This window comes from Bufo bufo, chromosome 4 (genome assembly GCF_905171765.1).
Source record: "Bufo bufo chromosome 4, aBufBuf1.1, whole genome shotgun sequence".
Classification (NCBI taxonomy): Eukaryota; Metazoa; Chordata; class Amphibia; order Anura; family Bufonidae; genus Bufo; species Bufo bufo.
In genome coordinates, this window is record NC_053392.1 from 624,532,894 (window position 1) to 624,548,982 (window position 16,089).

Sequence of the window (16,089 nt, forward strand, 5' to 3'; positions counted from 1 at the left end):
ATCATTCACTTCAATGGGTCCGCAAATCCGGAGATGCGGAATGGTGCGGAACGGAAGCACGGAGCGGAACCCTACAGAAGCACTACGGAGCGCTTCCGTGGGGTTTCGTCCCGTACTTCCGTTCCGCATAAAGATAGAACATGTCCTATCTTCCTGCGGAACGGCCGGATCGTGGACCCATTAAAGTGAATGGGTCCACGATCCGCTGGGGCTGCCCCACGGACGGTGTTCGCGCATTGCGGCCCGCAATTTGCGGGCAGCAGCACGGCCACGGGGCGCACACGTTCGTGAGCAAGAGGCCTAAGGGTTTGTCACTGTCATCTGTAGACTATTGTCTTACCTGCACTGATCTAGCACAACCTAAATGTTTCCATTCACTGCAAGCAATTGGAGATCTTGAAAGTAATCAATAAAAATTCCTTTTTATTCTGTGATCTTTTGTCCCAGCAGAGAGTTTTCCATGAAAAGAAGGCATCAGAGCGCAGAGCGAGCTCCCCGGAGATATCTACAGGACGGCCGGCAACACCCTCCGCCCGTCCTGAGGAGGTAAAGAAGCTGCGAGATCTCCTGCAGCAAAGGGACAACGAAATCAGTATCCTTAAAGGGGGTGTCCATCACGAAAAGAACCCCCCCGAACCTTAGAACTAGTACAGTCAGGTGAAGCAAAATGTCTCCCCAAAATGAAGGTAATATAGCAGTGTATTGCTGCTGTGACTAATAGGGGGGCGCTAAATACAGATATACACTCTGTTACCCCCATATGCCCGCCCTGGGCTGAGGGCACAGTGGTTTCCTTTCTGTGGGGATCTGGCTTGACCTGTTCTAGGGGAGCTGTGGGTATTGGGGCCCTGTGGGGATCGGGGCCCTGTTGGGATCTGGCTTGACCTGTTCTAGGGGAGCTGTGGGTATTGGGGCCCCATGGGGATCTGGCTTGACCTGTTCTAGGGGACCGGTGGGTATTGGGGCCCCGTGGTGATGTAGTTTGACCTGTTCTAGGGGACCTGTGGGTATTGGGGCCCCGTTGGGGATCTGGCTTGACCGGTTTTAGGGGACTGGTGGGTATTGGGGCCCCGTGGTGATGTAGTTTGACCTGTTCTAGGGGAGCTGTGGGTATTGGGGCCCCGTGGTATTCTGGCTTGACCTGTTCTAGGGGACCGGTGGGTATTGGGGCCCCCGTGGTGATCTGGCTTGACCTGTTCTAGGGGAGCTGTGGGTATTTCCACCCAGGAGTCTAGGTTTACATACTCCAGCCCAGCAGGACATTATCCCCGAGTACTGCGCCCCCAGGTGGCTGGTGATCCAGGAATGGGCTGGGCTGTATAACAGTATTAGGAGCCTAAGACCCCGGGTACCTCGCCTGTCCCCGTGTCCCCCCAGACCCCGGGTACCTCGCCTGTCCCCGTGTCCCCCCAGACCCCGGGTACCTCGCCTGTCCCCGTGTCCCCCCAGACCCCGGGTTTCTCGCCTGTCCCCGTGTCCCCCCAGACCCCGGGTACCTCGCCTGTCCCCGTGTCCCCCCAGACCCCGGGTACCTCGCCTGTCCCCGTGTCCCCCCAGACCCCGGGTACCTCGCCTGTCCCCGTGTCCCCCCAGACCCCGGGTACCTCGCCTGTCCCCGTGTCCCCCCAGACCCCGGGTACCTCGCCTGTCCCCGTGTCCCCCCAGACCCCGGGTACCTCGCCTGTCCCCGTGTCCCCCCAGACCCCGGGTACCTCGCCTGTCCCCGTGTCCCCCCAGACCCCGGGTACCTCGCCTGTCCCCGTGTCCCCCCAGACCCCGGGTACCTCGCCTGTCCCCGTGTCCCCCCAGACAGCTACAGGTCTCGAATCCACGCAGCAGCCCGGTAATACTAAACCCTTCAATATCACCCCATTAAACACAAGCACGCGGAAGCCATGTGTAATCTTTTCTGCTCAATATCTCAGCTTATACTCAGTACCGGGCAGGCGTCTGTGCAGTACACGTGCGCGCCAGAGGGCAACTTAAAGGGATACTCCACTATACAGAGAAGCGGGCGAGCATGTGGGAGCCACTCTCCAGCCCTCCACACCCTGACCGTTCTGCTTGTCCCAGGAAGTCATTATAAGATCAGCGCCCCTTTAAGACATTGTATGTTTCGGGCTCGTCATCGTGTATGTGCTCCTTCAGGGCAGGGGTTAGGTTTCTCTTCCTATTAATCACCTTCAGATATACTGGTCAGCATGCTGAAGAAGGAGAAGAGGAGGAACCAAGACGCTGCGGAGGAGAAGAATGTGCCCAGCACCCCACTCCGGCCCGAAACGGGGTCCAACGGGAGAGAACACTCTGCAAAGAGGGGTCCACAGTCCCCAGCAACTCCTACTGTCAGAGAGAACCGGACCAGCACCCTCTACAGGAAGACAGGTGCATGACATGAACCCAGACGTAGATAGAAGATGTCACCTCCGGCTTGTAAAAACTGCTCAGATCTGAACATAGGAGCAGTATTATAGTAGTTATATTCTTGTACATAAGAGCAGTATTATAGTAGTTATATTCTTGTACATAGGAGGCAGTATTATAGTAGTTATATTCTTGTACATAGGAGCAGTATTATAGTAGTTATATTCTTGTACATAAGAGGCAGTATTATAGTAGTTATATTCTTGTACATAGGAGCAGTATTATAGTAGTTATATTCTTGTACATAGGAGGCAGTATTATAGTAGTTATATTCTTGTACATAGGAGGCAGTATTATAGTAGTTATATTCCTGTACATAGGAGCCGTATTATAGTAGTTATATTCTTGTACATAGGAGCAGTATTATAGTAGTTATAGTCTTGTACATAGGAGCAGTATTATAGTAGTTATATTCTTGTACATAGGAGCAGTATTATAGTAGTTATATTCTTGTACATAGGAGCAGTATTATAGTAGTTATATTCTTGTACATAGGAGGCAGTATTATAGTAGTTATATTCTTGTACATAAGAGGCAATATTATAGTAGTTATATTCTTGTACATAGGAGCAGTATTATAGTAGTTATATTCTTGTACATAGGAGCAGTATTATAGTAGTTATATTCTTGTACATAGGAGCAGTATTATAGTAGTAATATTCTTGTACATAAGAGCATTATTATAGTAGTTATATTCTTGTACATAGGAGGCAGTATTATAGTAGTTATATTCTTGTACATAAGAGGCAATATTATAGTAGTTATATTCTTGTACATAGGAGCAGTATTATAGTAGTTATATTCTTGTACATAGGAGCAGTATTATAGTAGTTATATTCTTGTACATAGGAGCAGTATTATAGTAGTTATATTCTTGTACATAGGAGCAGTATTATAGCAGTTATATTCTTGTACATAGGAGGAGTATTATAGTAGTTATATTCTTGTACATAGGAGCAGTATTATAGTAGTTATATTCTTGTACATAGGAGCAGTATCATAGTAGTTCTATTCTTGTACATAGGAGCAGTATTATAGTAGTTCTATTCTTGTACATAGGAGCAGTATTATAGTAGTTATATTCTTGTACATGGGAGGAGTATTATAGTAGTTATATTCTTATACATAAGAGGCAATATTATAGTAGTTATATTCTTGTACATAGGAGCAGTATTATAGTAGTTATATTCTTGTACATAGGAGCAGTATTATAGTAGTTATATTCTTGTACATAGGAGCAGTATTATAGTAGTTATATTCTTGTACATAGGAGCAGTATTATAGCAGTTATATTCTTGTACATAGGAGGAGTATTATAGTAGTTATATTCTTGTACATAGGGAGCAGTATTATAGTAGTTATATTCTTGTACATAGGAGCAGTATTATAGTAGTTATATTCTTGTACATAGGAGCAGTATTATAGTAGTTATAGTCTTGTACATAGTAGCAGTATTATAGTAGTTATATTATTGTACATAGGAGGAGTATTATAGTAGTTATATTCTTGTACATAGGGAGCAGTATTATAGTAGTTATATTCTTGTACATAGGAGCAGTATTATAGTAGTTATATTCTTGTACATAGGAGCAGTATTATAGTAGTTATATTCTTGTACATAGGAGGCAGTATTATAGTAGTTATATTCTTGTACATAGGAGCAGTATTATAGCAGTTATATTCTTGTACATAGGAGGTAGTATTATAGCAGTTATATTCCTGTACATAGGAGCAGTATTATAGTAGTTATATTCTTGTACATAGGAGCAGTATTATATTAGTTATATTCTTGTACATAGGAGCAGTATTATAGTAGTTATATTCTTGTACATAGGAGCAGTATTATAGTAGCTATATTCTTGTACATAGGAGCAGTATTATAGTAGTTATATTCTTGTACATAGGAGCAGTATTATAGTATTTATATTCTTGTACATAGGAGCAGTATTATAGTAGTTATATTCTTGTACATAGGAGGCAGTATTATAGTAGTTATATTCTTGTACATAGGTGCAGTATTATAGTAGTTATATTCTTGTACATAGGAGGCAGTATTATAGTAGTTATATTCTTGTACATAGGAGCAGTATTATAGTAGTTATATTCCTGTACATAAGATGCAGTATTATAGTAGTTATATTCTTGTACATAGGTGCAGTATTATAGTAGTTATATTCCTGTACATAGGAGGCAGTATTATAGTAGTTATATTCTTATCCATAGGGAGCAGTATTATAGTAGTTATATTCTTGTACACAGGAGCAGTATTATAGTAGTTATATTCTTGTACATAGAGGCAGTATTATAGTAGTTATATTCTTGTACACAGGAGCAGTATTATAGTAGTTATATCCTTGTACATAGGAGGCAGTATTATAGTAGTTATATTCTTGTACATAGGAGGCAGTATTATAGTAGTTATATTCTTATACATAGGGGCAGTATTATAGTAGTTATATTCTTGTACATAGGAGCAGTATTATAATAGTTATATTCTTGTACATAGGAGCAGTATTATAGTAGTTATATTCTTGTACATAGGAGCAGTATTATAGTAGTTATATTCTTGTACATAGGAGGCAGTATTATAGTAGTTATATTCTTGTACATAGGAGCAGTATTATAGTAGTTATATTCTTGTACATAGGAGCAGTATTATAGTAGTTATATTCTTGTACATAGGAGGCAGTATTATAGTAGTTATATTCTTGTATGTGAAGGGCAGTATTATAGTAGTTATATTCTTGTACATAGGAGCAGTATTATAGTAGTTATATTCTTGTACATAGGAGCAGTATTATAATAGTTATATTCTTGTACATAGGAGGCAGTATTATAGTAGTTATATTCTTGTACATAGGAGGCAGTATTATAGTAGTTATATTCTTGTACATAGGAGCAGTATTATAGTAGTTATATTCTTGTACATAGGAGCAGTATTATAGTAGTTATATTCTTGTACATAGGAGCAGTATTATAGTAGTTATATTCTTGTACATAGGAGGCAGTATTATAGTAGTTATATTCTTGTACATAGGAGGCAGTATTATAGTAGTTATATTCTTGTACATAGGAGGCAGTATTATAGTAGTTATATTCTTGTACATAGGAGGCAGTATTATAGTAGTTATATTCTTGTACATAGGAGCAGTATTATAGTAGTTATATTCTTGTACATAGGAGCAGTATTATAGTAGTTATATTCTTGTACATAGGAGCAGTATTATAGTAGTTATATTCTTGTACATAGGAGTAGTATTATAGTAATTATATTCTTGTACATAGGAGCAGTATTATAGTAGTTATATTCTTGTACATAGGAGCAGTATTATAATAGTTATATTCTTGTACATAGGAGCAGTATTATAGTAGTTATATTCTTGTACATAGGAGGCAGTATTATAGTAGTTATATTCTTGTATGTGAAGGGCAGTATTGTTATATGTTTGTTTATAACAGTGATTGTCGTTGCGCTTTGTATCGAGAGTTTGTGCAGGTTTCACATTTTGATTCATGTTGATAATTTTGGGTATGTAATTGAGCTCATCACTTCTGGTATATTTAGGGTTAGGTCTGGCATTTCTCACTTTCCTTTGGCCGTCACGGTGCCGGCTCTAGGTGCTGCCCTGGGTTTGCGGAATACTTTTTCTTCTTGCTCGTTATCTTATGAGAGGTAAATCCATGTTCATCTCTCGGTCAGAAACCTCCTGAGTTCATGATGGATCACGTGTGGGAGACGGGGACAGAATAGTGAAGATGCAGTTTTATTTCTGCTCGTATAGCTGCCATGTTCCTTGGCTCAGAAAGGAGAGGTTTAGCTGGGGGCACTCTGTTCATCCTGATCCCTCTGGTTCATGAATTGGATGCCAGAGATTTGGTAGAGCGGGTGCCGGAGCCCTGTGTCCACCCCAGGAGCCCGCAGAGATCCCGGCCTCACATGCCGAATTGTTATCCTAATAGTTACCGTAAGTAAATTTTTCCCGTATCCCCCGTGCACTGCTTCATCTTGAGCCAGCCTGTTTTATGAGAGGGATGCAAAAACGACAGTGAAGACTGACATCTGCACAAGGTATTATAATTAATATAGCTGGATATTCCACTGGCGCTTGTGCCCCGCTCCTCTATGTTTGGCTGCGGTATAGCAGCAGAACCGCACAAACTGCTGCACACAACACGTAAATTATAGACCAATCTCTATGATACCGCGCATGACCTTCCCCGAATAAGATATGATCCCCCTGCTGAAAGATACCCGCTGTAGTACAATCAGTTTCCATTCCAAATTACCTTACTGATGGTTTCTTTCTCTGCGGCATCCGTCTTTCTCTCTTTCTTTAGGGTCCTGAAAATCCAAAGAGGAATACCTTTTTTTTTTATGATGGTTCTTCCTTTTCCACGTCGCCTCGTTTGCACCTGTTTATTGCACTTGACATTGGCGCTGTCTTGTCAGCCGCTCCGCTTTGCATATAGCACCTGGATCTGCTGTAATGTGAAGTGAAGCTGAATTCACTGCCCCCTAGGGACGTTATGAGGCCATCGTCCCCTCGCCCCCGGACTTCTCTACGACGTCTGTTTTTTATTTTATCCCAATAATGAAAAGCTTTGCTTGTTCCACCGCGAGCCTAGAAAACGGTCATATTGTTCTCCTTAGCATCGCAGCGTCGGCCCGATCCCTCCTCAAAATCCTCACCTGGAACCGTTCATCCTCCGTGCCTCGCTCGGCCGCTCTGTGATGTCACAGCCGCGTTTGAAAGCACAGCGCTGTCACTCCTTATCCGCCGCCACGGACCGTTCCTGGACGCGCAAGGTCTTCCCCGCAGGACGTGTGAATTACTGAAGACATTTGAAGTTGCGTTCACGTTTATTGTTCAGAATCTTCTGCCTGGAGGAAGGATTTTGAGGATCCTCAGGGGGAAACCTCTATCGAAGCTGACATTTCACACGGCCTCATCTAAGTCACCAGAGAAGTGAAAATCTCAACATTTTGTGTAAATATTGTTTCCACCAAAGTCTGCAACTGACGAAAAGCTGCGTTTCTGTTCCGCATCATTGTCAAGATCTCTGCTTCCTTTTGTTGAATTCGAATATCTACTGTCTACATTCAGAGGGTGAAAACTCACCCTGACCTCTTACATAGCTCGTTAGGGTGAGAACATACAGTCCGGCTTCCGAATCCCCCCCCCGCTGTGATTTTACCGCAGGATCCTATGACCAGAGCGATGAGACCCTGTAAAGAGCTGGGACTTGTGTGAGCAGCGCATGTTGTGGACCAGTTTTCAAATTCAAGTTGCAAGCAATAATTGTTCCCATTTCCTAACAGCAAGCAGAGATTTAGAAAAAATGGTAAAAGCTGAAGAGACTTAACCATGGTAAATCTGTTTACTGGCTGAATCCCCATTTCCCGGCCACAGATGCAGCTGTGATACCAGTGAGGATCAGAAGGTCCATTCTTTGTCTTGGAGACCCGGAGAGAGCGTCCATGCTGACCCGTCCTCCTCTGAAAGTGCCTACAATGGGAACAAGAGCATCAGAACTGGAGCATGGAGCAGTGGAAGAAAACGGCCTGGTCTGATGAATCAGGTTACATCATGTGGTCGGCTGGGTGTGTGCGTCACTTACCTGGAGAAGAGATGGCACCAGGTGCACTATGGGAAGAAGGCAGCCTGGTCTGAGGAATCACATTACAACATGTGGACGGCCGAGTGTGTGCGTCACTTACCTGGAGAAGAGATGGCACCAGGTTCACTATGGGAAGAAGGCAGCCTGGTCTGAGGAATTAGGTTACAACATGTGGACGGCCGGGTGTGTGCGTCACTTACCTGGAGAAGAGATGGCACCAGGTTCACTATGGGAAGAAGGCAGCATGGTCTGATGAACCATATTACATCATGTAGATGGCCGGCTATGTGCGTCATTTACCTGGAGAAGAGATGGCACCAGGTGCACTATGGGAAGAATTTAGCCTGGTCTGATGAATCGGGTTACATGATATGGATAGCCAGGTGTGTGTGCGTCACTTAGAGATGAACCAGGTGCACTATGAGGAGAAGATGACCTAGTCTGATGAATCACGTTACATCATGTGGACGGCCGGGTGTGTGTACCTCACTTACCTGGAGAAGAGATGGCACCAGGTGCACTATGGGAAGAAGGCAGCCTGGTCTGATGAACCATGTTACATCATGTGGACAGTCAGGTCTATGTGTGCGTCACTTACCTGGAGAAGAGATGGCACCAGGTGCACTGTGAGGAGAAGATGACCTGGTCTGATGAATCACGTTACATGATATGGACGGCCGGGTGTGTGTGCGTCACTTACCTGGAGAAGAGATGGCACCGGGTGCACTATAGGAAGAGGACGAGTTGGAGGTCAGTGAGATGCTCTGGAAACCTTGTATAATGGCATCATGTGGATGTGACCTGTGCCACCTACCTAAACACTATACAGACAAGTACCCCCTTCATGGCAGCAGCGCCCTCTGGTGGCAGTGCTCTGTATCAGCAGGATCATGCCTGGCCACGCTGCAGAAACTTGAGGAACCTGACAAAAGGATCAAGGTGGTGACTTGTGTCCATATTCCCAGATCTCAGTCCGATTGCCATCTGTATGATGTGTGGCGGCCGCACCGAGCAACTTACAAGCCTGAGGGCCGAGTCACACGAAGCATCAGGGCAATTATCCGGTATGAACGCTCGTTCCCAATAATTCGCCCTTGTAAAGATGCCCGAAAAAATGAGCAAAACGCACCTTTGTTAACAGCACATCGATCTGTCTAAACCAGGGATGTGCCGCTGACAATAGGCAAAGTGAATAGGGATGACCGAACCTAATAGCGATCATTCATCCCCCATTTATTTTGGATCAGGATGTGTGAATGGCCCTTTAACTTGAATATCATTGATTGCCGCACGTGATAGGCCTTGTAACCGGACTCTTAAAGTGTCTTGTGCCCGGTACCGCAGGCCACCTTCAGAAGTCTTGTGGAGTCCATGCCTTGACCCCAGGAAGGGGGTTTTAATGTTATGGTTAATGTAATGCTGCATGGCGTCGGGGTCCCCGGATAGCTCGGACACCTGCATGCTCAGGCTGACCTTGTCCTGCTCTCAGAGCTGCTGCGTGGAGTGCAGGTAAGAGCTCGGAGACCTATACAGGGGAGAGATTATACCGCTGCCATGTTTAGCTTCCAGGGATTTGACTGGTAAACCTTCTCCTGAGAGCAGGACTAAGTCAGGATGGATTGAAGCAGTCTGTTCCTATTCACTGACAGCAAGCAGAGATCTTTTAACTTGTGAGAAAATAAAGTCTATTATAAAGCTGAAGAAGTTTTCTGAGTGATTGGGCTTTATGTCAGCCTGGACGAGTCTTCTGCAGATGATTCCTCCAGCATCTGTTGCCTCCCGGGGGCCCCATCACAGGAGACCCCCGCCTCCCTGTAATTATGTGTCACATATAACACCCAGCTCAGAGATAGCGTCTGATTGACGCCTCTGACAGATACGAGCTGAATGAACTCTCCCCCAGGTCTGAGAGCGCCAGTCTCCCTGTTCGGCCCCAGAGATAAAACTCATAAATCTGTTTCAGACTATGATCAGATTTACAGCTTTGGCTGTGGACGGAGAAGATTCCACATTCCTCTTGTTACTTCTTATCCAGCAGCGGAAATCCTGAAAACCCAGTGGTCCGGCATCTAAAGCTTTCCTGGAGTTGTGGACTGTTGGATTCTGGATGATTGGAATTTACCATGAACTGTCCTCCTGATTGCCCGGGGTCATCTGCACCGCTCCCGTTACCAACACGATATCGATCTCCATCCTAAAACGCGCAGGCTCAGAGTCTGTTCTCCATGTGCAGATTCCTCTTGTGCGCTCGGGTTGGTTTTGGCCCGTTCTGTTCCTGTTCATACTGCGTCTTCCAAAATAAGCAGGTGCAGGGAATTGTCTTGGACACGGGCGCCCCATTACTTCACCGCCCGGCGCGCTTCGAGTTCCGATCTCATTGATGTTTTTATATCCTAGTCAATAAGCTGGATTAACTTGACAAATGTCCAGAGAATGGCAGAGAATCAGAGATTGACTAACACTAAAGTGTCCCACGAGACCGCCCGAAAGATGATCCTCATTCAGAAAGCAGATGCATTGGACGCGCGAGAGCTGCTGTAATCGGTCCGACCGTCCAAATGAAACCAAACCTCACAGGAGAGAGAGAGAGCGGGGGACGCAGCTGAGGTGGAGCAGATGTGCCGCACAGGCTTCTGAGGACAGGAGTATATCTACTGCCAGGAGAACTCCCCCCACAGCGGCGGTGGTCTACCAGACGTCCTGCGACATTAGACCACATTTGCCCCGCCCTTTATATATATAGGATCCACCCACAATCTATGGCATTTAGGTCAGAAATGGTAAATATCACCCTCCTTCCTTTCTGCAGGCCACAAAATGCCACACCCGACCCCCTAAACAAATGCTACCCACATACCAGACACCGATCCGTACAGACTATACACCACCCCAGACCATACCCCCAATCAATATAGACCCCAGGCGGGATCTCCCATTTATACAGGTACCCAGCCCCCCCCCCCCCCCATTTGAATGCAGACTCCAGGCCCTACACCATCATCTGTGTAGACCCCAGAATGGATCTGTTAATTATACAGCTCCTAGAACAAACCCCTCCATTATTACACACTCCAGGCCAGACCCCACATCTATACAGACCCCAGACCGTACACCACCATCTACAGACCAGACCTCTCATCATTACACCACCACGATCTTTATAGACCCCAGTATAGCTCTGCTATTTATACAAACACCAGAACAAACCCCTCCATCAGTGCAGACTCGAGGCCAGACCCCTGATCAGTAGAGACCCCAGACCATACAGCACCATCTGTACCCCCATTAATACAGTCCTGATCAAAAGTTTAAGACCACTTGAAAAATGGCACAAAATCTTATTTAGCATGGCTGGATCCTAACAAGGTTCCAAGTAGAGCTTCAACATGCAACAAGAAGAAATGGGAGTGAGACAGAACATTTTTTGAGCATTCAATTAAAATAACGATTAAACTGAAACAGGCTGTTTTTCAGCTGATCCAAATTTTAGGACCACATGCCTTTAAAAGGCCAAATCTGTGCAAAGATGTGGATTCATTGTCATTGTCTGTCAGGTAGTCACACGTTGTGATGGCAAAGGCAAAAAAACTCTCCCTTTTTGAACGTGGTCGGGTTGTTGAACTGCATAAGCAGGGTCTCTCACAGCCGCCATCGTGAGGTGGGACGCAGGAAGACAGTCATTTGGAATTTCTTAAATGATCCTGAGGGTTATGGAACAAAAAAGTCAAGTGGAAGACCCAAAAAAATGTCACCAGCACTGAGCCGGAGGATCCAATTGGCTGTCCGTCAAGACACTGGACGATCCTCGACCCAAATTAAGGCCCTTACTGGTGCTGACTGCAGCCCCATAACCATCAGACGGCATCTGAGACTGAAGGGCTTCAAAAACAAAAAACGTCTTCAAAGACCTCGTCTCCTTGAACGCCACAGAACTGCTCGTTTGGACTTTGCAAGAGAGCACCAAACGTGGGACATTCAAAGGTGGAAGAAAGTTTTATTCTCTGATGAGAAAAAATGTAACCTTGATGGTCCTGATGGTTTCCAACGTTACTAGCAGGACAAGCAGATCCCACCTGAGATGTTTTCTACGCGCCACAGTGGTGGGGGCGCCATAATGGTCTGGGGTGCTTTTTCCTTCAGTGGAACAATGGAGCTTCAGGAAGTGCAGGGGCGTCAAACGGCCGCTGGCTATGTCCAGATGTTGCAGAGAGCATTCCTCATGACTGAGGGCCCTCGTCTGTGTGGTAACAGGACAACACTACAGTACACAATGCCCGCAGGACAAGGGACTTCTTCCAGGAGAATAACATCACTCTTTTGGCCCATCCTGTGTGTTCCTTTGATCTAAATCCAATTGAGAACCTTTGGGGATGGATGGCAAGGGACGTGTACAAAATAGGACAACAGTTCCAGACAGTAGATGGCCTTCGTGCGGCCGTCTTCACCACTTGGAGAAATGTTCCCACTCACCTCATGGAAACGCTTGCATCAAGCATGCCGAAACAATAACGGCGGAGCTACTCATTACTGAGTTCATGTTTGGAAGTTGGATTTCTGTTTTGGGGGGGTTTAGTTTTTTTTTGGAGGTGTGGTCCTAAACTTTTGATCAGCTGAAAAACAGCCTGTTTCAGTTTATTTGTTGTTTTCATTAAATCGAATGCTCAAAAAATGTCTTGTCTCACTCCCATTTCTTCTTGTTGCATGGTGAAGCTCTACTTGGAACCTTGATAGGATCCAGCCATGATACATAGGATTTTGTGCCATTTTTCAAGTGGTCTTAAACTTTTGATCAGGACTGTATAGTCCCCAGACCAGATTTTCCATCTATACAGACCCCAGACCAGCCCCCCCCCCCCCCCATCTCTACAGACACATATCTATTCAAACCAGACCCCCATCTCTACAGACACTTATCTCTACAGAGCCCAAACCAACTCCCATCTCTACGGACATCTATCTATACAGACCAAAGACCAGACCCCCCCCCCCCCCCATCTTTACAGACCCTAGACCAGACCCCCCCCATCTCTACAGACACTTATCTCTACAGAGCCCAAACCAACTCCCATCTCTACGGACATCTACAGACCAAAGACCAGACCCTCCCCCCCCCCCCCCATCTTTACAGACCCCAGACCAGACCCCCCATCTCTACAGACGCCTATCTATACAGGCACCAGACCAGACTGCTCTTTTCAGACTGAAAGAAGCCCACACAGTAATCTACTATCAAACCCCAAAACAGACCAAACACTGCCATTACAAGCATACATATCCTAGTGTGGCACCGCGCACCTATCTATACAGACCCCAGACCAGACCCCCGATCTCTACAGACGTCTATCTATACCAAACCCCCCATCTCTATAGACACCCATCTATACAGACATCTATCTGTACAGACCCCAGACCAGACCCCCCATCTCTATAGACACCCATCTCTACAGACATCTATCTGTGCAGACCTCAGACCAGACCCCCATCTCTACAGACACCTGTCTATACAAACCAGACTTCCCCATCTCTATAGTCTATAGACACCCATCTATACAGACCCCAGACCAGACTCCTCTTTACAGACTCAAAGAAGCCCACACAGTAATCTACTATCAAACCCCAAACAGACCAAAGACCGCCATGGTAAGCATACCCATCCTAGTGTGGCACCGTGCATGTCTGTGCCCCGACACCAGAGTTCGGGCCCGATGACCCCCAATAGGACATACAGTGCAGAGATCAGCTCCACAGTCTTGGATATAGTAGCTGTGAATGTCCCAGGGGTCTTATAGTCCTGCTGCATAGTGTGGACCATGTCACGTGGCCATTAGTTACATTGTATCTCTGTTTATCTATCTCTTATCTATCTTCCCTTTTCTACCCATCTATCACTCAGTGGAGCAGGCATTTTAGTTGCAGATGGGAGATTTATGATTTTGGGTGATATTTTAGTGAATCCCCCTCCTGGCCGGATACGTCCCTCACAGAGCACACACCCTCTTGTGGGATATGGCATAGCGGCTGTGGCCTCGTGCGGTGCCAGTGACGCTGCAGCATGGCGAGGGTGGAGAGCGCCCTCTTCTCACAGCCTCCAGCAGTGCACACAAGAGGAGCCAACACTGAGACGTCTTGTACTTATGATTACAATTCTTCATCCATATTCCAGATCAATTCCCAAAAATCTAAAAAAAAAATCTTTAGGAAATAAAACTCCTATGATAAGAATTAAATTCATCCAGTGTTTACTGTAAATCTGGCATTTTATTCATGAACCAGGAAGGTGAGCATGAACATAACTGTGTATGTGGACTGCAAGCTTATTGGAGGGGACCTGTGTTCTGGAGTCAAGCGCCTTACACCCCCTCCTCTATGCATGTGCCTTGTGACCCCCACGACCTCCATCCAGCTCAGAGGGCGCTCGGTCTGTGCAGAACGTGTGATTTCTGGCACCACAAGGCAGCACTCCGCTCGTATGTTGAGGTGCGGGGGCTGAGCTGGGTGGGTCTGGTAACAGATTCTGTGGCTTTGACTTGTATCCATCATCTCCAGCCTCTGCCAGGCTTACCAGCCTGACACCGCGCCCGGAGCGTCTCCCTCTACCCCCTCATCACAGCATTGCTCACTTTCTCCAGTTCATACGGAAATACTGTGAAAATATCCAAATTCTAAATACCGACACATGGATCAAACTGCAAGTGTCCTAACAACCCCAAAGTCTCCTGCTCTGCTATGTGCGTCCACATGATTGATGTACTATTACATTTATATACATAGGAGGCAGTATTATAGCAGTTATATTCTTGTACATAGGAGCAGTATTATAGCAGTTATATTCTTGTACATAGGAGCAGTATTATAGTAGTTATATTCCTGTACATAGGAGGCGGTATTATAATAGTTATATTCTTGTACATAGGAGCAGTATTATAGCAGTTATATTCTTGTACATAGGATGCAGTATTATAGTAGTTATATTCTTGTACATAGGAGCAGTATTATAGTAGTTATATTCTTGTACATATGAGCAGTATTATAGTAGTTATATTCTTGTACATAGGAGGCAGTATTATAGTAGTTATATTCTTGTACATAGGAGCAGTATTATAGTAGTTATATTCTTGTACATAGGAGCAGTATTATAGTAGTTATATTCTTGTACATAGGAGCAGCGTTATAGTAGTTATATTCTTGTACATAGGAGGCAGTATTATAGCAGTTATATTCTTGTACATAGGAGCAGTATTATAGTAGTTATATTCTGGTACATAGGAGCAGTATTATAGTAGTTATATTCTTGTACATAGGAGGCAGTATTATAGTAGTTATATTCCTGTACATAGGAGCAGTATTATAGTAGTTATATTCTTGTATATAGGAGCAGTATTATAGTAGTTATATTCTTGTACATAGGAGCAGTATTATAGTAGTTATATTCTTGTACATAGGAGGCAGTATTATAGTAGTTATATTCCTGTACATAGGAGGCAGTATTATAGTAGTTATATTCTTGTACATAGGAGCAGTATTATAGTAGTTATATTCTTGTACATAGGAGGCAGTATTATAGTAGTTATATTCGTGTACATAGGAGGCAGTATTATAGTAGTTATATTCTTGTACATAGGAGGCAGTATTATAGTAGTTATATTCTTGTACATAGGAGGCAGTATTATAGCAGTTATATTCTTGTACATAGGAGCAGTATTATAGTAGTTATATTCTTGTACATAGGAGGCAGTATTATAGTAGTTATATTCTTGTACATAGGAGGCAGTATTATAGTAGTTATATTCTTGTACAGAGGGGCAGTATTATAGTAGTTATATTCTTGTATATAGGAGCGGTATTATAGTAGTTATAGTCTTGTACATAGGAGCAGTATTATAGTAGTTATATTCTTGTACATAGGATGCAGTATTATAGTAGTTATATTCTTGTACATAGGAGCAGTATTATAGTAGTTATATTCTTGTACATAGGAGGCAGTATTATAGTAGTTATATTCTTGTACATAGGAGCAGTATTATAGTAGTTATATTCTTGTACAGAGGG

General features: G+C 44.5%; 1 protein-coding gene across 4 annotated transcripts in view; it reads left to right on the plus strand.

Moving 5' to 3' along the window:
- Positions 1–16,089, plus strand: part of KIF6 (kinesin family member 6) — a 180,154-nt gene that overhangs the window by 64,876 nt on the left and 99,189 nt on the right. For 3 of the 4 annotated variants that reach the window (XM_040430763.1, XM_040430765.1, XM_040430766.1), the window contains 2 exons: positions 448–592; positions 2,188–2,382. In XM_040430763.1, coding sequence (XP_040286697.1) covers positions 448–592; positions 2,188–2,382 — 340 coding nt within the window. The remainder of the gene's footprint in view (positions 1–447; positions 593–2,187; positions 2,383–16,089) is intronic. The other variant, XM_040430764.1, reaches the window with a different exon arrangement.